Source organism: Myotis davidii, unplaced genomic scaffold (genome assembly GCF_000327345.1).
Source record: "Myotis davidii unplaced genomic scaffold, ASM32734v1 scaffold208, whole genome shotgun sequence".
Taxonomy (NCBI): Eukaryota; Metazoa; Chordata; class Mammalia; order Chiroptera; family Vespertilionidae; genus Myotis; species Myotis davidii.
Genome location: NW_006299706.1, coordinates 1,303,582 through 1,322,694, shown reverse-complemented (window position 1 = coordinate 1,322,694; position 19,113 = coordinate 1,303,582). Strand labels below are relative to the sequence as shown.

Genomic DNA, 19,113 nt, shown 5'->3' with positions numbered 1-19,113 from the left:
CGGACGCTGCGGAGCCCCCTCCTCCGGCCCCGCCCACCCCGCTGTGCAGGCTGCGGTGGGTTTGTCCTCACCGCCTCCGGTTGGGGTCCTGTTTTACTTCGCCCACGGTAGGCGTCATGGATGTGGCACCATTTGGATCTTAACTCTCCCTCCCGGGGTTTGCACTTCACTTCTTAATCATCATTGTTGTTATTTGTAGGGATGGTCGTAATTTAATAATGAAGGAGAGAGGATAAAACCTTAAAATTCTCCTCTGCCCACCTTGTGCGTGGTTTTTTTTAACATTTAAAAAATATATGTCTTTATTGATTTCAGAGAGGAAGGGAGAGAGAAAGGGAGATAGAAACATCAGTGTTGAGAGAATCATTGATTGGCTGCCTCCTACATGTCCCCTACTAGGGGATCAAGTCCGAAACCTAGGCATGTGCCCTTGACCAGAATCGAACCTGGGACCCTTCAGTCTGCAGGCTGACGCTCTATCCACTGAGCCAAGCCAGCTAGGGCCCACCTTGTTTTTTTGAGGGGTGGAGTGGGTATAAGGTCTGTGTAATTTGTTCCTCTGTTCATTCCACAAACGTTCACTGAGCACCGGGCTGATGCCCAGCGCTATGCTACACAGTGGGGTATGGTCATGGGGATAGGAAGGGAGGTGGACAGACTCATCCATATCCTACTGGGCTTACCCACTGACCGACCAGCTGGCAAAGGAGTTAGCAGCCACCGGACACTCCAACTGACATTAAGCCACTATACAATTAATTGGGATAAGAGCTACAAAGGAGACCTAAGGGCTATCAATGTGTGTTACAGGAGGGCTGTGTGTGGAGGGAGAGAATTTTTGGAGAAAACGACATCTCAGGTGAGTTCTGAAAGATGAATAGGCATTAACTAGGCTGCATGGAGGTGAAGAGTGATATATACTGAAGAAGAGCTTTTTCCAGGACTCTGAGGTACAGTGGATGTGGAACAAGGGACAAGTCCGTGGCAGGCTGTAATTGGCAGATGTTCTCCCTGTCTTGGCATCTTCCCCCCTACCGTCTAATTTCTATACAGCAGCCAAAATGACCTTAAAAATATAAATCTGATCCTGTCACTTCCCTGCACCAAACTCTCCAGTGAGTTTCCATCTTAGAACAAAATTCAGACTCCTTATTGTGGCCACCAAGGCCTACAGAGTCTGGCTCCAAACTTTCCTTTCTAAACTCACTTCTTAAAATTAGCCCCATCACTGGTTCTATCCAGCACTCCCTACCCCTTTATTTTCCTTCATAGTTTTCATGACCATGTGGAATTCTCTCTCTCTCTCTCTCTCTCTCGCTCTCTCTCTCTCTCTCTCTCTCCCAGCCACCAAGACAGGAACTTTATCATCTTATTTATTGTGTCCCCATGATTTAGAACAGTGCCTGGCATATAGTAGATGCCCAGTTATTATTTGTTGGATGTGTGAATTGGGGAGCACTTAGCAAGGGTGCCTAACCCAGTCAGGAGGTATCAGGAAAATGGTACTGATGGCAGGGATACGAAGGCTGGGGCCTTAATAATTAAAAAAGAAAAAGAGTTATTCATTTTCTTCAAGGGAAGAGAAGAGAGTACTCTGGCAGGGAGGAAAATAGAGGCAAAATGGAATGCAGCCTGTCACGGGAAATGGGATTGGAGAGGTGAGAAATGAGGGTGGAACAAAGATCAGGCAAACCCGCTTAAAGGTAGTGTGGTGCCATTAAAGGATTTGAGGAGGGAGGGTGGTAACTTCAGAATTGGTATTTTATTTAGATCATCCAGTTCTTTGAGAATGGATTGGAGGAGGAAAGTGGTGGTTACAAGATCAAGATGTTTCTGTAGTCTAGGAGAGAAATAATGTGGAGAAAGGTACAAGGAGAGGATGTAGGTTAAAATAAAATAAGTTTGTCAAGTTGAAAAAAAAAAAGAGCCCCAGGTCCTGGGGGAAGGGGTTCCATGTGTGGGGAAAGGGCACAGGAAGGACAGGGTTGGCTGGGGGAGGTGACCGCATCATGGTCCTGTGAGGTGTGTGAGACACCGAGGAAAGAGCTGAGCTCAGAGTCATGTCACACAGTCACCCTAGGAGGAAGGTTGGGATTGGAGGTGGATTTTTTAAAAATACATATTTTATTGATTTTTTTACAGAGAGGAACGGAGAGTTAGAAACATTGCTGAGAGAGAAACGTCGATCAGCTGCCTCCTGCACACCCCCAACTGGGGATGTGCCCGCAACCAAGATACATGCCCTTGACCGGAATCGAACCTGGGACCTTTCAATTCACAGGCCGAGGCTCTATCCACTGAGCCAAACCGGTTGTTAGGGTTGGAGGTGGATTTTTTTTACACCAAAGGCAACTAGAAGGTAATCAAAGCCATGGGGCGTCTCTTAGGAAAGATGACGCATAAGAAAAGGGTAGGACAAAACCCCAAGGAACACCCGCAGATAGAAAGGGGAAACCCTCAAAGGAGAAGCAGTCAGAAAGGTGGGAGACTTCGCGCCAGCAGAGTGTGGCGTCCTGGAAGCAAAGGAGATGACTTCAGGAAGGGAGGCGTCAAGGCCAGAGTTTTGGAGATGAGGAAACTGCAGCTGGAAAAAGTCAGGTAACTTGCCAATACCTCCGATCTAGTGCGTAATGAAGCAAGGATTTAAGTCCTGTGTAGTCACTCGTGTCCATGCTAAAACACCTGTTCATGTTGCCGCTCCTTAAGGCAGGGGTGGGGAACCTTTTTTCTGCCAAGAGCCATCTGGATGTTTATAACATCATTCGAGGGCCATACGTAATTATTAAATTAAAAATTAGCCTGCTATATTTGGTCAAACATTTAATTAACTCACCCCTCATGCCTTGGCAGGGATCAAATGATTTCACGGGCCTTATACAGCCCATAGGCCCAATGTTCCCCACCCCTGCCTTAAGGGGACAAGAGAAATGGTGGCAGCTAGAGGAAACAAGGTGGGAGGTGGAGGTTCCTGGCATCTGTATCTATTACAGTTCACAAGGTGTACCATCACAGACATTATTCTTTTTTTTTAAATTGACTTCAGAGAGGAAGGGAAAGGGAGAGATAGATAGAAACATAAATGATGAGAGAGAATCATTGATTGGCTGCCAAGTTGCAACCCAGGCATGTCCCCTGACTGGGGAATCAAACCTTTGACCTCCTGGTTCATAGGTTGATGCTCAATCGCTGAGCCACGCCGGCCGGGCCACAGATATTATTCTAGTCTGTGGGCCTCATTATAGTCCTACATGGGAGGGTCAGAAAAGTAAGGATTGTGCCAGCAGGTTCACCGATGTTCAGGATTTGAATCCACACTTCTATAGCCTCAACCAAGTCCCCCTGATTTGGTCTTATTTTAACTCTAATAATTATGTTCAGAGTTAGCCTCACTCTTCCTGAAGTTCAGACCACACTCTGAAACACTTGACAAGCAGGGCCTTGAATTAGCAGGCTGTGATCAATAACTTAACCTATTCATTCACTCACTCAGTAAACAGTGAGCCTTGATTCTGTGCTTCCCTCTGAGTGAAGAGTTCTGAGGTTTCAAAGAATAGAAACCATGAGCCTGGCTGGTGTGGCTCAGGAGGTCACATGTCCCAGTTTGGGCTTGGTTCCCAGTAGGGGGCATTCAGGAGGCTGCTGATCATTGATTCTCTCTCATCATTGATGTTTCTCTCTCCCTCTCCCTTCCTTTCTGAAATCAATACAAATATATTGGGGGGGGGGAATTATTTAAAAAAAAGAAAAAGAAATAGAAGCCATGAAATGTGCTCTGCAGGTTTATAACCGTAAGGAAGACTACAAACACTCTACTGAATATCTGGGAGGCTGTAGGACATGATGACGAAGAGCTGCTTGGGCTTCAGAGGAGGACAGACCTGAACTTAGGCTCGGCTCTGCCACTTGAGTTCTCTAATCTCAGACTCCTCTGTAACGAGTTGTCAGGCTGATGATGTAATGAGCACTAATGAAAGGCTGTCGATTATCTTGAGTAAAAATACAGAATGGCACATGAGGCACAAGTATTTCCCATTTGCACTGGGCTTTTCAGTGAATGCTGTGGTTATTAAGAGCTGGTTAATCAAACTAACTTTACAGTGGTAATTATTTTCTGGTATATACATGTATCAAATTATCACAACATGATCACAGTAAACTTACACACTATTATATTTCAGTTATATCTCAATAAAGTTAAAAAGAGTTGTTTAATCAGATGAATTCAAGGATGAAGCCGCACTCTTATTAGTAAGGGACAGAAAGGGTCTAGTCTCACTGGAGAAAGAGGTCCTTTTTGGTGTCAGTAATAAGGAGGAGTGTCGTATCTTCAGATCAGAAATCAGAGCTGAAAGAAAACAGGTTCTAGGTTGATTGATAAAGGTTTATTCATTCTTTCATCTGGTATTTCTTGAGCACCTACTCTTTGCTGTGTATGGATTGAGAAAGTGTCCCTCTTGGACTTGACCGTGGATGTTACAGTGGGACTGGGAGGGGGCGACCTCCTTGGGGACGTGGTCCGAGGCCTAAAGAGCAAGGAGCCTGTGACATAATACTTGCCAGTCTCCAGGGCAGGAGTTTACCCTCTGAGCCAAGCCGGCAGCCTGCAGGGCTAGCAGGAGTGGGATCAGAACTCTGCTGCTGAGTCAGCCAAACTATTTTTGTGCTTCTGCTTTTGCTTATATTTCCCAGTTGTCCTCCCTTGGTGTTTAGCTAAGTCTTTTAAAAGTGTGCAACAGGGCCTAGGAATACATGTGTGGCCACCTAATACACCCCTAGTGGCCACTGCAGCCGCCTAGGTGTTGGAGGTGACTCCCGAGGCCTAGGGGAGTGGTTCTCAGTCGCCCCCTAGGGGACATTTTGGAAACTTGTGTCTTTAGTGGAGACCCTGGATGGAGGACAGGAAAGGTAGACATTCTGCATTCACAAAGAAGAGCTCTCTCATTCTACTTGACTTTGGAAATTTCCACTCAACAACATATGCAAATATAAAATAAAAAACACTATTCTTTTCCTTATTAAATTTGCCAAGGCTCAAAATCAAATATTAAGTTTGTGGAATGCACTTAATCTTATTCACAAAGACTGACTTTTAAGCATTTCTATTTGTCATATACTTTTTATTAAATTTCTATTTATTGATTTTAGAGAGAGTAACATCAATTTGTTGTTTCACTTATTCATGCATTCATTGGTTGCTTCTTGGATGTGCCCTGACCAGGGATAAAACCTTCAACCTTGGTGTATTGGGATGATGCTCTAAACCAACTGAGGTACCGGCCATAGTATTTGTCATATATTTTATGTTTTTGCAGCACAATGATAATTTCATATCATGAAAATGACTTATGGCAAAAATTACATATCAAAATTATTAATTCATGGACTGGTTTTGCTTCTATTAAGTTCTATTTTATTTAGATTAGTGCAAGATCTGACTATAGTATGTCTCCAAGGTAAAAGTGAAAGCATCTACTTATTGAAAACATATTATAAAAAATAGTCCCATCTGGCTGGAGTTGGTTGAGCATCATCCCATGCACCAGGAGTTCAACGGTTCAGTTTCTCATTAGGGCACATGCCCAGGTTTCAGGCTTGATCCCCAGTAAGGGGTGTGCAGGAGGCAGCTTATGTCTCAGATGTTTTTATCTCTTTCTCCCTCTCCCTTTCTCTCTCTGAAATCAAGAAAAACATATTTTTTAAAAATAGTCCCAATATTTTTCCTTTATATTCCAATTAAGGCAAGTATATTGATTCTTTTAAATTATGTGTGTAGGTTAAGTCATATTATTTATATCTTTATTTCAGGATAGAAAAGAGTATGTTAGAAAATACTTATGTAAAGGGGGTGCTTGGACTGTTGGGCTGAGATCTCCAGGATGGGGAGCGTGGAGCTCAGAGACAGGCAGAGTCACCCCTCCCAGCTGAAATCGACCACTCTCGACCAGCATGGGAGTTCTGGAGTTCTGGATTCTGTTCCGTTATTGAAGCGGCATCCCTTGACTGGTGCCTTTGGAGAACACGGAGCCAGCACTTCAGAAGCCAATTTGGTCTTCATCTTGGACAGGTAAGTCCCTCTATAAAAATAAGGGATGGCCCTAGCTGGTTTGGCTCAGTGAATAGAGCATTGGCCTGCAACCTGAAGGGTCCTGGGTTCGATTCTGATCAAGGGCATATGCCCAGGTTGCAGGTTCAATCCCCAGTGGGGGGTGTGCAGGAGGCGGCCGATCAATGATTTTCTCTCATCATTGGTGTTTCTATCTCTCCCTCTCGCTTCCTCTCTGAAATCAATAAAAATGTATTTTGAAATCAATAAAAATATATTTAAAAAAAATAAGGGACGGTCAAAACCGGTTTGGCTCAGTGGATAGAGCATCGGCCTGCGGACTGAGAGGTCCCAGGTTCGATTCCGGTCAAGGGCATGTACCTGGGTTGCGGACACATCCCCAGTAGGAGATGTGCAGGAGGCAGCTGATTGATGTTTCTCTCTCATCGATGTTTCTAACTCTCTATCTCTCTCCCTTCCTCTCTGTAAAAAATCAATAAAATTTATTTTTTAAAAAAGGGGGACGATTTTAAAACAATACAAAGCAAATACTGCAGACCAACACTGCAGCTTTGGAAAATGACCAGCACCTAGCATCGCGTTTGGCATACCGGAGGCACTCTTGAAATGCGTGCTGTGTGTCATGGGACACTGGATATGAATCCCGTTTCTGTCACTGAGTAGCCAAGCGACTTTGGGTAATTTAATGACCTTTTAGAGTTTTTGGTTTCTCATCTTTAAAACGGGAAAAATAATAGTATCTGTCTTGCGAGAATGAAGTGAGTGAGGTAAAGGTCTAATGCACACTAAGTACCATAGAATAAGTACTCAGTAAGCATTAGCCCTTATTAGAACCAATTTTATTTAGGAAATAAAATATAAAAGTCCAAGGGAAGCCCTGGCCAGTGTGGCTCAGGGCTTAGTGCATCAGCCTTTGCACCTGAAGGGTCCCAGGTTTGATTTCCAGTCAAGGGCAGGGACCTAGGTTGCAGGTTCAAATCCTGGCCCCGACTGGGGCACGTTTGAGAGGCAACCAACCAACGTGTTGTGTCTGTGTCTCTCATTGATCCCACATTTCTCTCTCTCCCTCTCTCAAAATCAATGAATAAAATTAAGAAGAAAACAAGGTGGTATCAACTCTGGAAGATTTTTAAACTGAAGTATAAAAAGAAGAAATAAAAGCCTCATAAACACTGTTACTACAGAGTGAAACAGGGAGGTGGAGGCTAAATCCAACAGAGCAGAAAGGGGCAGATACAGTATGTGACAAATATTTGTGGAATGAATGAACTCGAGGGAAGTAAGGTGCAGGGAGGTGTCTTCTTCCCAAGAATGAGCCCTACACAACATTTCCTGGAAAAGCAGGAAGTCTAGATGGGGCACATATTGACATGATGATGGCTCATTTTGGTTCAACAACTTGGCATGTACCCATTCTGTGTCAGTAAAGGAATGTCTTTACTGAACCCTCCGAGGACTTAACATTACAGTATTTGGTGCCCAGCAGCCTGCTATACGCATGCATTATGTACTGAAACCTCACGACAATTTTGTGAGGCAGGAGCCGTCACTCCCCTTTCATAGATGAGAAACAGAGGCTTACGTCACGTATTGAAGGTCTAACAGCCAGTAAGTGGTGGCGCCAAGTTTCAAACCCAGCTGGTCTCACTGAAACTCTACTGACGCTGTAGGAACCAGAACAAGAAAAGATCCGTTTGGGCTGGCGTGCCTGGAAAGACTTCACTGAGATCATTTTAAAAAGACACAGCAAACCAGTGGTTAGTGAGCATCTCCTGTGCCCCAGGCACATGCTTCTTTCACTGACTCCAGGAATAGCCCTGAAAGATGGTGGGGCGGCCTCCGTTTTAGTTAGGAAATAGGCTCCGAGGCTGGGGTTGGTCAGGTCCTAATGGTGTGTGTCACTCCCACTAAGTCACTTGGGATGTGGTCCAGGTGTGATGTGGTTGCAGCATCACGGACAACCCCCTTCTCATGTCCACTAAGGCTATGGCTCAGGGGTCCTCAAACTACGGCCCGCGGGCCACATACAAATACAAATATTGTATGTGTTCCCGTTTTGTTTTTTTACTTCAAAATAAGATATGTGCAGTGTGCATAGGAATTTGTTCATAGTTTTTTTTTAAAACTATAGTCCGGCCCTCCAACGGTCTGAGGGACAGTGAACTGGCCCCCTGTTTAAAACGTTTGAGGACCCCTGCTATGGCTTGTACAGCACTTTCCAGTTTCTGAACTACGTGACACAACCTCCCTGTCCTGTGAGAAAGGAAAAGCCGCTCACACAACCCGCACCTGCTGATGAAACCAGGGAGGCCTCCCTTCAACCATGCCCTTCCTCTGCCCTGGGCCCTCCCTCCCTGCTTCTCTGGCTAATGATCCCGGCCCTTTCTCCTCCAGGAAGCCTTCCGGGGTAACTCCTTACCATGGAGGGTCCCTTGTTACTGGTTTGTCTTCACGTGTGACTGCGTAAGTGTCTGACTCCCTGCTTCACAAGCCTCTATAGGACAAAGGCTGCCTTACCCATCTCTCAGTATTCTGGCTACACTACCTTGCACAGTGACCCTCTTTTATTAGTAGCAACTTTATTAGTATTTAACATTTTTTCTCAAGAAAGCAATGTGCTTGCTATGGCTCCCATCCTCTGGGATTCTGGAGCCTCTAGCCAATCCTCTCAGACCTCTGATTTAGATTCTTCCCTAAGCTGTCATCCACACATGCCTTCTAGGATGTGACCGGGAGCAGAATCACCAACAACCTGGAGGAAACCACTCGCCCTTTACAAGTATGGGTGAAGTTGCCTCACTTCCGGTGTCATGTGACTCTCCTGTAGTCATCACATGACCCATTTACTCCGAGATGCCGGAATTAATGCCCAAGGCTAATCCCAGGTCTGTAACTACCCAAGTACCTGCAGCTCCGCTTCGATTTAGGGGACTTTCTGTCCCCTCCAAGGCTGCGAACGCTGCAGTCTTCCCACCTGGTGATGGAGCCTGCAAGTCCTTCCCGAGAGGTGAGTGGGCCAGGGCTCCCGATTGATCTCGTCTGCTTCTGGAATCCTGGCCATCAGGTTCAGGAATTCAATGAATGACAGACTCTCCTCGAACTCAGGCCATCATGGCATTTCTACGGAGGGACAGGTCGAGGGAGAAATGGGTGGCAAGAGGGGAGGAGGAGGGTCCTGGCCGGGGAGGAGGAGGGTCCTGGTCGGGGAGGAGGAGGGTCCTGGTGGGGAGGGGGGACGTCACTGACAGAGGGCTTGGAGGGAGGGCTGGCTGAGCAGAGGGCCTATTCCATCCCTCTTAAAGGTGGGAGACTAGCCTGTGCGTGCCCAGGGGTGGCTGAGCGCTGCCCAGGAGAGTAGTTGAGGGGTGGAGAGGGGCTTGCCTTCCAGCCACTCCTCATTCTGTTCTCAGGAATGTCCCAAGGCCTTGGGCAGGGTAGGCATCATGGCTGCCAGACTCACGGGATTGCTTCTACTTCAGGCAGTTTCTTGGGCATCAGGTGAGTAAATTAAGGAGGAGGGAGGTAGCCCCAACACTTCTCTTCTCTGGTAATTTTCTGGCAAACTGGTGGTGGACATCAGTAGATGCTCAACAAATACTTTTGGGTGGAGGTACAGCAAGGGGAGTTTAATCCTCACTCAAGGATAATTTTCCCACTGATTTTTTTTTTTAAGTGGAAGGGAGAGAGAGGGAGGGAGAAAGAGAAACATTGATGTGAGACACATCGATTGTTTGCCTTCCTCTCGCATCCCAACTTGGGTGAGGGATTGAATCCGTAACCCAGGTACGTGCCCTTGACCAGGAGTCGAACCTGAGACCATTTCGTGCAGGGGCTGATGCTCTAACTGTTGAGCCATGCCGGCCAGGGTGTGAGAGGATTTTAGGAACCGGTGTTCAGTCTCTCCTGAACAGTGTGGCTTTTCCCAGCTTCATCCTTCAGCCCTTGCCTCTCTCTCCCTCCCAGGTGCCCGCCCCTGCAACCCTAAAAACTTTGGCTACAGCTCGGTGGTCTGTGTCTGCAATGCCACCTACTGCGACTCTCTTGATCCCCTGACCCTGCCTGCCCCTGGCACCTTCACACGCTATGAGAGCACACGCAGCGGGCGCCGAATGGAGCCGAGTCTGGGGACCATCCAGGCCAACCAAACCGGCACAGGTAACCACTACACCCTTCACCCCCGAGCCAGGCCGGGGTCCTCCTGGGGTTCCTCCTGGGGCACTGACACCCTGGATTCCCTGCATGTGTTCTCAGGGCTGTTGCTGACTCTGCAGCCGGAGCAGAAGTTCCAGAAAATAAAGGGATTTGGAGGGGCCATGACAGATGCTGCTGCTCTCAATATCCTTGCCCTGTCACCCCCGGCCCAGAATCTGCTACTCAAATCATATTTCTCTGAAGAAGGTGAGGAGAGGGGGACAAGATGACAGTGCAACTGACCTTGACATTTCCTTTGACCCTGACTTCCATCCATCCCTGACATTTGGGTCTTCTCTTAATGCCCAAATAAGATTGTCCTACCCATCTTCCACCGAGTGCTTGGGGATTCTCAGGCTCAGACCTGTGTTTCACCCAGGTGCCTGGCTCCACAGGCCCTAACCCAGGAGCCCCATCTAATTTAGGGCTGACAAGTGATAGGCCAGGCCCTACATTCTCCTGTTGACTCAGACTCCCAGATCTTGGTCTTTTACCGCAGGAATTGAATACAACATCATTCGGGTACCCATGGCCAGTTGTGACTTCTCCATCCGCATCTACACCTATGCCGACGCCCCTGACGACTTCCAGTTGCACAACTTCAGCCTCCCAGAGGAAGATGTCAAGCTCAAGGTGGGCACTCTGGCTTCCTCAGGCCCTGGTAGCACTGATGCCCGGGACTGGAAAAGCTTCAGGCTAGAGGAGTATAGAGAGACAGAACCTGGCCCCGAGTCTCTCAGTTTTGTCCTGGGGGTGGGAGGGCGGGGGCTGATGGCTAGGCCTGATGCACTGGTTGGGCCAGTCTGTTCTAATTCTGGTTGTCTCTCTCCGCACTACCTTTGTTTCTAGATACCCCTGATCCACCAAGCCCTAGAGATGTCCCAACGCCCTGTCTCCCTCTTCGCCAGTCCTTGGACATCACCCACTTGGCTCAAGACCAATGGGGCAGTGAATGGGAGGGGGTCACTCAAGGGTCAGCCGGGGGACCTCTACCACCAGACTTGGGCCAGATACTTTGTCAAGTAAGGGAGCAGCAAGGCCATGGGCCCTGCACCAGCCTGGTCTGTGTCCCCACCGGGTTTCACCTCTAGCTATGACTCTCTTCACCTCGCCGGCCTTTCTCTGGGCCTTTCTGACTTGGGCCCCCCGTTTCCCCCACCTCATCAGCCTCCTAGTCCTCTGGTTCTTGGTCCCCTTTCTTGGTCAGAGTCACACCCCCTTCCTCTGCCAGGTTCCTGGACGCCTATGCAGAGCACAAGTTGCAGTTCTGGGCAGTGACAGCGGAAAACGAGCCTTCTGCAGGGCTCTTCAGCGGGTACCCCTTCCAGTGCCTGGGCTTCACCCCTGAACACCAGCGAGACTTCATTGCCCGCGACCTGGGTCCCACCCTGGCCAACAGTACGCACCGAGGCGTCCGTCTGCTCATGCTGGACGACCAGCGCTTGCTGTTGCCCCACTGGGCCGAGGTGGTAAGGCCCAGGACCTCCATGGGTACCCCAGTGACCCTCAAATCCAGGATCCACATGACTGGCTCTCAAATAGAGTGCCTTCTCTGCCCCAACTTTTTTTTTTTTAAAGATACTTTTACTGATTCCAGAGAGGAAGAGAGATAGAAACATCAATGGTGAGAGAGAATCATTGATTGGCCGCCTCCTGTACACCCCACACTGGGGATTGAGCCTGCAACCCAGGCATGTGCCCTGACCATGGACTAGAACCGTGACCTCCTGGTTCATAGGTTGACGCTCAACCACTGAGGCATGCTGGCACCTGTTCTGTTTTGTCCTGGGGGTGGGAGGGCCGGGGCTGGGCCTGCCCCAACTCTTGATTCTTAGGGCACCCTGGGCCGGAGCTAGGTGCCCGGGTGGTGTACATACCCCTGGAGTGCTAGGGTGATAGTCCCCCCTTGTGGATCCCCAGGACCCCATGGTTGTTACTGCAACCCCCTCTAGTTGTGTTTATCCCACTGCCCATTCTCTGGTCCCCTGGTGTCTCCCAGAACCCTCCGAACGGGCAGGGCCGGGTTCAGTGGCTCCCTTTCCCCAGTATTCCTCCCCTTCCCTGTACAGGTGCTGGCGGACCCAGAGGCAGCTAAGTATGTTCACGGCATCGCTGTACATTGGTACCTGGACTTTCTGGCTCCAGCAAAAGCCACCCTGGGGGAGACACACCGCCTGTTCCCCGACACCATGCTCTTTGCCTCAGAGGCCTGTGTGGGCTCCAAGTTCTGGGAGCAGAGTGTGCGGCTGGGCTCCTGGGACCGAGGGATGCAGTACAGCCACAGCATCATCACGGTGAGCACCGGCCTCCCTTCTCACAAAGCAGCCCCAGCCCTTCTTCATCTCACCAAGGACTGACGACCGGCCCTCCGCTCCACCTTCTCCCCAGCCGGCTCGCTCCTGGGGGCACGTTGTGGGATATTGTGATTCCCTTCAGATCTGCACATCCCATCACCCTTCTCCCAAATGCTTGGGTCTTGAGCGTTAGAGCTGCCTGATCTCTCAGCTTCTCTTGTGTTATCTTCATCCTCAGTCTCTCCTTAGATGTCAGGACATAGAGCCCTGTCACAGGGCTGAGGCACCGGAGCCCACCTCCCTCCTTAACCACATTCTCTGGGGACCCAGTGTCGAGCCTTTGTCTCCGCCCTGTTCCTGCCCTAGAACCTCCTCTACCATGTGGTTGGCTGGACCGACTGGAACCTTGCCCTGAACCCTGAAGGGGGACCCAATTGGGTGCGCAACTTTGTTGACAGTCCCATCATCGTGGACATCGCCAAGGACACGTTTTACAAACAGCCCATGTTCTACCACCTTGGCCACTTCAGGTGAGTGGTGGGCAGGCACCCCGCTCCGCACCAGGCCTAGTGTTTCCTGTGCTGGGCTTACCTCACCCCACATGAGGAGCAGGAAGGTGTTTAGGGTGGGACCCTTGGGAGAGGCACACCTGTCCCTCTTGCACCATCTGGGCAGGAAGTGACTGGACAGCATCAGACACAGCAACCCAGCTGCCGATGCTGGAGCTGGGAGGCAGGAGGGAGGGCATGCCAGCAGCATGGCTCAAGACCTGGAGAACTGGGGCAGAGCCTTAGCAAGAGATGTGGGGGACGGATTCTTGGGTTACGAGTGGCTGGGAGTGACCCTCAGGTCAGAGGGGCTGGGCTGGGGTCCCTGATGCTGCTTGTTCCCACTTCAGCAAGTTCATTCCTGAAGGCTCCCAGAGAGTGGGGCTGGTCGCTAGTGAGAAGAACGACTTGGAAGCAGTGGCACTGATGCGTCCCGACGGCTCTGCAGTTGTGGTGGGGCTGAACCGGTGAGAGCAGAGGCCAGGCCCGGGGACTGGGCGGAGGGCAGGCGGTGGGTTTGGCAGGAGCAGACACTCAGCTCTCCTGCTCCCTCCCCAGCTCCTCTAAGGATGTGCTTCTCACCATCAAGGATCCTGCTCTGGGCTTCCTGGAGACGGTCTCACCTGCCTACTCCATTCACACCTATTTGTGGCGTCGCCAGTGATGGAGCAGATACCCAAGCAGAGGCCTGGGCTCAACATGGGCATTAAAGGGACCGAGTCAGCTCACATGCTGTCTGTGGCTAACAGGGGACAGCAGGGCCTGGGCGAGTTTCAGTGACGTCAGCCCAGGAGCAGTGGTTTGGGTAACTCACTCTCCCCTCCAGCTGGTGCCAGGGGCTGGAGGCTCCTCAGGAAAGGATTGGGAAGCCCCAGTGCTCCCCCCACAAGCTTGTGTGAGTGTGTTCTCTGTGTGGTTCCTGTGGAAACTGGGCCCAGGCCCAGGGTGAGCTCACTGTCTGTACAAACACAAGATGGGGGGAGGGAGGGCAAGAAAAGGAAGAGACTAGGAAGGCTGGGCCCAGAACTGAGGATGTTTGTCTTTCCTGGAGATGAGAACTGGGTCCTTGCAGGAGCAATGTCATCAGGGCCAGGCAGCTAAGCAGCCACGCACCAGTGAAGGCCCCTTAAAGGACAGAAGGTCTGATCCCAGTGAGTGTGAGCAGGTTTATTTTCAGGGGACACCCCATTTCTGGCTGTATCGACAACAGGGAGACATAGGGACCTCTGGAATGCATGAGAGTAGAAAAATCAGTCCTGGGAGCATGAGGACAAATCACTCCTCCTCATCTTCCTCAGCCATGCCCAGGGCCCCCGTGCCTGGGGTCCGGGCCGGTGTTGCCCGCTGGATAGAGACGATGCCACTGAGCAAGGCATAGCCCACCATGGCTGCCAGCCCCGCCAACACGGACAGGATCTGGGTCCGGCGCCGGTACGGCTCCTCCTCAGTCTCTGGGCTCACTGGTGTCTGGCGTGGAGGTGGCACCTCAGCTGAGGATAAGGAAGGAAGGTGGGCAGGGCGGCTAGTTCCTGGATCCCTGCCCACTCTCCCCAGGGCCAGCCACCGCCCCGCGTCCATCTGCCCCTTACCTCCATCCCAGGGGAAGTAGAGGCTGAGGATGTGGGTGCAGTAGGCACAGAGGTTATGCAGTCCCCGAAGGTGGGCCTGCAGTTTCCCACTGGGCAGCTTTACCTGCAGCAGCAGGGCCAGGTAGCTAAAGACAAAGGCGTCCAGGGAGGCGGGGCTGAGGCAGAGAGAGAGGGGTGTGATGGGGGAGGACGACTTTGGCCGAGGGGGCAGAGATGGAGTCAGAGGAAGATCTGGGCCTGGGAGGTGGCTCTGGACGGCAGGGACCACTAGGGTAGGCGAGGACACACCTTTCTGGGTCTGGTGTGGGGAGGCCCCCTAGGTGGCGCCAGCCCGGCCGTGAATGGGACGCTAGCCCAGGGCTGCATAAAGGGCACATTGAGCGCCCCGCAGCGCTGCAGACTCTCCTGTGCCTGGCGGCCCTCCCACCCTCCTGTACCACTGAGGCAACTCCCAGCCCCGCTGTCAGCAGACCCAGGGTCTGCCCCGAGGCCCTCTCGCCCGCTCGGAGCCCACCCAAGCGCCTGCAGCTACATCAGAACCGCATCTTCCAAGGCACCTCACTCCCCTGGGTCAGACTCACGCGTCTCCAAAGAAGAATTTCTGAGAGCCCAGGCGCTGAGAGAGGAGGGTCAGGCATTCCCGGGCCTCTTGGTACAGCTACAGGGAGGGCACAGGGAGGCCTCAGGCTGCGGGCACTGTGCCACCCCCCGTCCTAGGCCGTCCCACGCCTGGCCGTTGGCCTTGGGGCTTCTCTCCTACAGCAGCGCCCTATCCCAGAGGTACCTCCTTCTCCAGTTCTTCCTCCTGCTCAGGCCTGTGCTCCCCACACAGCAGCTGCAGCCGCTCCATGTGCCGCCGCTGCATGCGGCCGGGCAGGAAGAAGTTGAGGGGAAAGGGCATCGCCTCCGCGTACCACTTCCGCGTCACTTCCACGTAGTTCTTGGCGTCTATCCAAAACGTATGGATCTGGACGGGGACATGGGAAGGGAGAGGAAGGCCGGAGCCTGTGCACCTGCCTGACTCGGGGTGGGCTTCTGCTCCCCATGCTGCTCCAGGGCTGGAGGGGTGGGGGTGAAGGGTGGGGAGGGTGTGTCCCTGGCCCCGCCCCCGCTGGCCATACACCCTGGGAGGTCCGGGCACACTCACCAGCACTGGCAGCAGCTTCTCCTCCAGCAGAGACAGGAAGGCTAAGGTGTCTGCCCCTTGCCGGGCAGACAGATCATAATCAGCATTGAACTTCTGTGGAGGAAACGCCTACCGTGAGCTGATGCCGGGGGACTGCAGGGCCCTTCTCAGGAGCACCCTGTCTGGTGCCACCCTCGCTGCCTCCGAGTGTAGCAGAGGCAGAGTCAGGAGTTTCTCCTGCTGAGGCCCCATGGCCTGGGCAGAGCCAGTAGCCTGTTACTGTTGGCGGACGGCCTGGGCCTTGGAGCCTGCTGGCCGTCAAGACCTCGAGCCCATGGGGGAAGGAGAGAGGGCCCAGCCGCAAACCAGGAGCAGCTCCCAGAGTTTCCACGGAAAGGTGGCAACGTGCCTGCTGACAGCAGCGTTCTAAGTAACTGCTCCAGTCCAGGCACCTCAGCGCTAACAGAGTGAGCTCAGAGGCAGGCTGGGCCTCCGTCCACGCCTCAGGAGCCGGGAACGCCATCCTCACGCTCCTGGACCCATGCGCCCAGGCCTCTGGCTGCTTCTCTCAATGCCCAGCTCTTGGCTGTTTCCTCTGTTTCATTCCACGGCCCAGGCGCCACCACCACCACACATTCCAACCGTCCCCCAGGTCTCGGGCTGCTCATCTTCCTAGGCTCCAGTATCTGTTGCTTAGCAACCCCCTCCACATTTTGAGTAAACTCTGTCCCCGAATAACCCTCTGAGCATGATCCTTACATCTCTCTGGGCCTCCCTTCTTCCCTGTGGGATGGGGGTACTGATCCCTTTCTCTCAATGTGGCTGTTACGAAAAAACTGAAAACTGGAAAGGTGTGCTCAAACATAAGGAAACATGGCTGTGGCCCAGTCCCTGCCAGGAGCTTTGGCTTTTATCTGGATCCCCTCTCTACATGCCTCTCAGGCCTCCATTAACTCCCCAGCTCCTTAACATCTGGGAAAGGAGAAATGAAGACAATCCCACTTCTGACAGTGAATCCCCCCCCCCTTTTTTTAATATATTTTTCTTGATTTCAGAGAGGAAGGGAGGAGAGAGAGAAACATCAATGATGAATCACTGATCGGCTGCCTCCTGCATGCCCACCACTGGGGATCGAGCCCACAACCCGGTCATGTGCCCTTGACTGGAATCGAACCTGGGACCTTTCAGTCCGCAGGCCGATGCTCTATCCACTGAGCCACACCGGCTAGGGCATGTATTCCCTTTTTTAATCAGACCATGAAAATTAAAAGAACCCGTGGAAAGCATCCTGGTTCAGCCCCTGGTTTTACAAATAAGGAGCTTCAGTGGGAAGGCAGGGGTGGGTGGGGAGAGATTAACCAAAGAACATGTATATATATATGCATAGCCCACGGACACAGACAGTAGGGTGGAGGAGGCACGGGGCAGGGCAGGCTATAAGGGGTGAATGGGGGGAGAAAGGGGACAAATGTAATCCTTTCAACAATAAAAAAAAAAAAACATAAGGCGCTTAGGGCCCTGAGACATTAAGCGACTTGCCACAGGTCACTCGGTCAAGGAGAGAGCGAGGGGCATAGCTTAGGCCTCATCATTCTTCGTGTAATACTCTTCCAACTTCCCCACCCTGGCTCTAATCCTTGTCCATCCCGAGTCCCATATCCCGCCTGACCTACTCCCTGAAAAACGGGCGATGGTCCTTAGAAGTCCCTCTCTGGTCGCACTTTCGAGGGTCTCACCTGAGCCAACTGCTCTCTTCTAGTCTCCTTTCCCTTCCTTGTGTCATCGGCCTGTTCATCCCTCTCTCTGCCCAGCAGGCAGAAGGCTCTGTGCCTCCAGATGCCCCCAAAGTGCCCCAGCGTACCCTCTGGCCTACTACTTACTGCATCACGCCAACACTGTGTGTCCCCCATCCCTGACCCCATCACACCGAGCGCCTTGAAGCTCTGGGTCTCCCTCGAGCCTGGCATATCCCTGGGGCTCAGTAAATGTGTGTGGCACTGCACGGACTGAACTTTTCTCACTAGCAGTCCCCCTGGCCAAGCCACCTACCTCTTTTCGAAGGTGGGTGATGATCTTGTGTGGTACTGAGATGACCTCTCCGTGACTGGTCCGGAGGGCGGGCAGCGTTCCTGACATTGAGAAAGGACGCCCGCCAGACCCTTAGCTGTCTGTCCGTACGTATTGGACCACATTCCTGTCTGACTTCTGCTTCTCCCCTTGTTCACACCCCCCCCCCTCCCGGCCCAGGGACACTGGGTACCTGAAGGGCTCCGCCAGGGGTTGCTGATCTTGTGCACCTTGAGCGGGGCCCCCGTAAATCTGGCATAGGTCTGCAGGGAAGGAAGCAGAAGGCAGAGGGGCCAGGACATGGCCCCCACAGGGGGGTCAAGAAGAGAAAACATGTATGGAGTACCTCTTACGCTATGATCTATGTTTACTACTTCGCACACGCACATACACACACACACAGGAGGACACTACTTCACAATGGGCAACACAGGGCGCCGAGATTATGGATGCATCCACGATTACCAGTGAGCTAGGAAAATCCTTCCATCTCCTCTCCTACAATCTACCTGGGGAACAGTTATCCTCAGGTTGTTCTAACCAGTACCTCCCTTTTCTTGGAAAAACTGACCATGCACTTTTTTGTTGTTAATTCTCATCCAGAGATATCCCCCCTCCCCCCAATTGATTTTTAGAGAGAGAGAGAAACACCGATCATCATCGATGTGAGAGAGACACCGGCTGGTTGCCTCCCCAACTGAACCCAAGACCCTTCGGTCCGCAGATCCGGCCATGCCCCTTTTAGGCAGCCTCTGTGGCTGTCCTTGCCTAGCCCTTGGCACCTGGTCATTCTATTACACGGGCTGGCTGACATGTCTGCCTTCCTACAAGCTGCCCCACGGCGGGGCCCAGGCCTGACTAGTTTTTGCTGCCAGTGTTCGCACTGGGAAGGGGCCTCGTACATGCTGATTCCATGAAGGGGCGAAGGAGTGACAGGAACGAGCCTGACGCCACCGCTCTTTCCACGGAGCCCGGCTGGGGGCCTTTTGGTTCAAGGAACAGTAAGCGGAGTAGGTGCTGTGGAGGGAGGAGGAGGAGGAGGGGGAGAGGGAGGAAGAGGCGGCGGCGAAGCCAGGAACGCCAGGCCTGAGGACCGGGAGGCTGTCCCGCTCCAGCGAAGACGGGAAGGAAGAAATCGCCCCGAGAAGTGATCGCCCCAAGGTCACACGGCCGGCCAGCGGCTGGGCGGGGGCTAGACCATTCCCCGAGCCCTCGGCCCGGCCTCTCCGTGGCT

General features: G+C 52.0%; 2 protein-coding genes across 5 annotated transcripts; one reads left to right on the top strand and one right to left on the bottom strand.

Moving 5' to 3' along the window:
- The first annotated feature begins 6 nt into the window (after positions 1 to 6).
- On the top strand, positions 7 to 13,848 carry GBA (glucosidase, beta, acid). 4 transcript variants are annotated; one of them, XM_015571749.1, is made up of 14 exons: positions 7 to 107; positions 5,806 to 6,064; positions 7,628 to 7,821; positions 8,787 to 9,071; positions 9,475 to 9,562; positions 10,028 to 10,219; positions 10,316 to 10,462; positions 10,755 to 10,888; positions 11,105 to 11,277; positions 11,487 to 11,724; positions 12,325 to 12,549; positions 12,916 to 13,079; positions 13,448 to 13,564; positions 13,656 to 13,848. In XM_015571749.1, the coding sequence occupies exons 4-14, from the start codon at positions 9,045 to 9,047 to the stop codon at positions 13,759 to 13,761; spliced, it is 1,611 nt and encodes a 536-aa protein (XP_015427235.1). In that variant the 5' UTR covers positions 7 to 107; positions 5,806 to 6,064; positions 7,628 to 7,821; positions 8,787 to 9,044; the 3' UTR covers positions 13,762 to 13,848. The 4 variants fall into 4 exon arrangements, with proteins under 4 accessions (XP_015427235.1, XP_006775732.1, XP_006775733.1 ...); XM_006775669.2 differs by lacking the exon at positions 5,806 to 6,064; XM_006775670.2 differs by lacking the exon at positions 7,628 to 7,821.
- Positions 13,849 to 14,249: 401 nt separating this feature from the next.
- On the bottom strand, positions 14,250 to 18,468 carry MTX1 (metaxin 1). Its single transcript, XM_015571751.1, has 8 exons — positions 18,421 to 18,468; positions 18,073 to 18,142; positions 17,862 to 17,941; positions 15,834 to 15,926; positions 15,471 to 15,653; positions 15,268 to 15,344; positions 14,687 to 14,841; positions 14,250 to 14,587 (listed from the first exon to the last, which is right to left on the bottom strand). Exons 1-8 carry the CDS (start codon positions 18,451 to 18,453, stop codon positions 14,373 to 14,375), a joined length of 906 nt encoding a protein of 301 aa, XP_015427237.1. The 5' UTR covers positions 18,454 to 18,468; the 3' UTR covers positions 14,250 to 14,372.
- Positions 18,469 to 19,113: the final 645 nt, after the last annotated feature.

Excerpts from the sequence above, each read along its gene's own strand:
- MTX1 (XM_015571751.1), bottom strand. The coding sequence starts at position 18,453 with ATGGTCAGTTTTTCCAAGAAAAGGGAGGTACTG. Across the intron at positions 17,942-18,072 it reads CCCCTGGCGGAGCCCTTCAG|GAACGCTGCCCGCCCTCCGG; the intron begins GTACCCAGTGTC and ends TCTCAATGTCAG. Across the intron at positions 14,588-14,686 it reads CTACTTCCCCTGGGATGGAG|CTGAGGTGCCACCTCCACGC; the intron begins GTAAGGGGCAGA and ends CCTTATCCTCAG.
- GBA (XM_015571750.1), top strand. The coding sequence starts at position 9,045 with ATGGAGCCTGCAAGTCCTTCCCGAGAG. Across the intron at positions 9,072-9,474 it reads CTGCAAGTCCTTCCCGAGAG|GAATGTCCCAAGGCCTTGGG; the intron begins GTGAGTGGGCCA and ends TTCTGTTCTCAG. Across the intron at positions 13,565-13,655 it reads GTTGTGGTGGGGCTGAACCG|CTCCTCTAAGGATGTGCTTC; the intron begins GTGAGAGCAGAG and ends CTCCCTCCCCAG.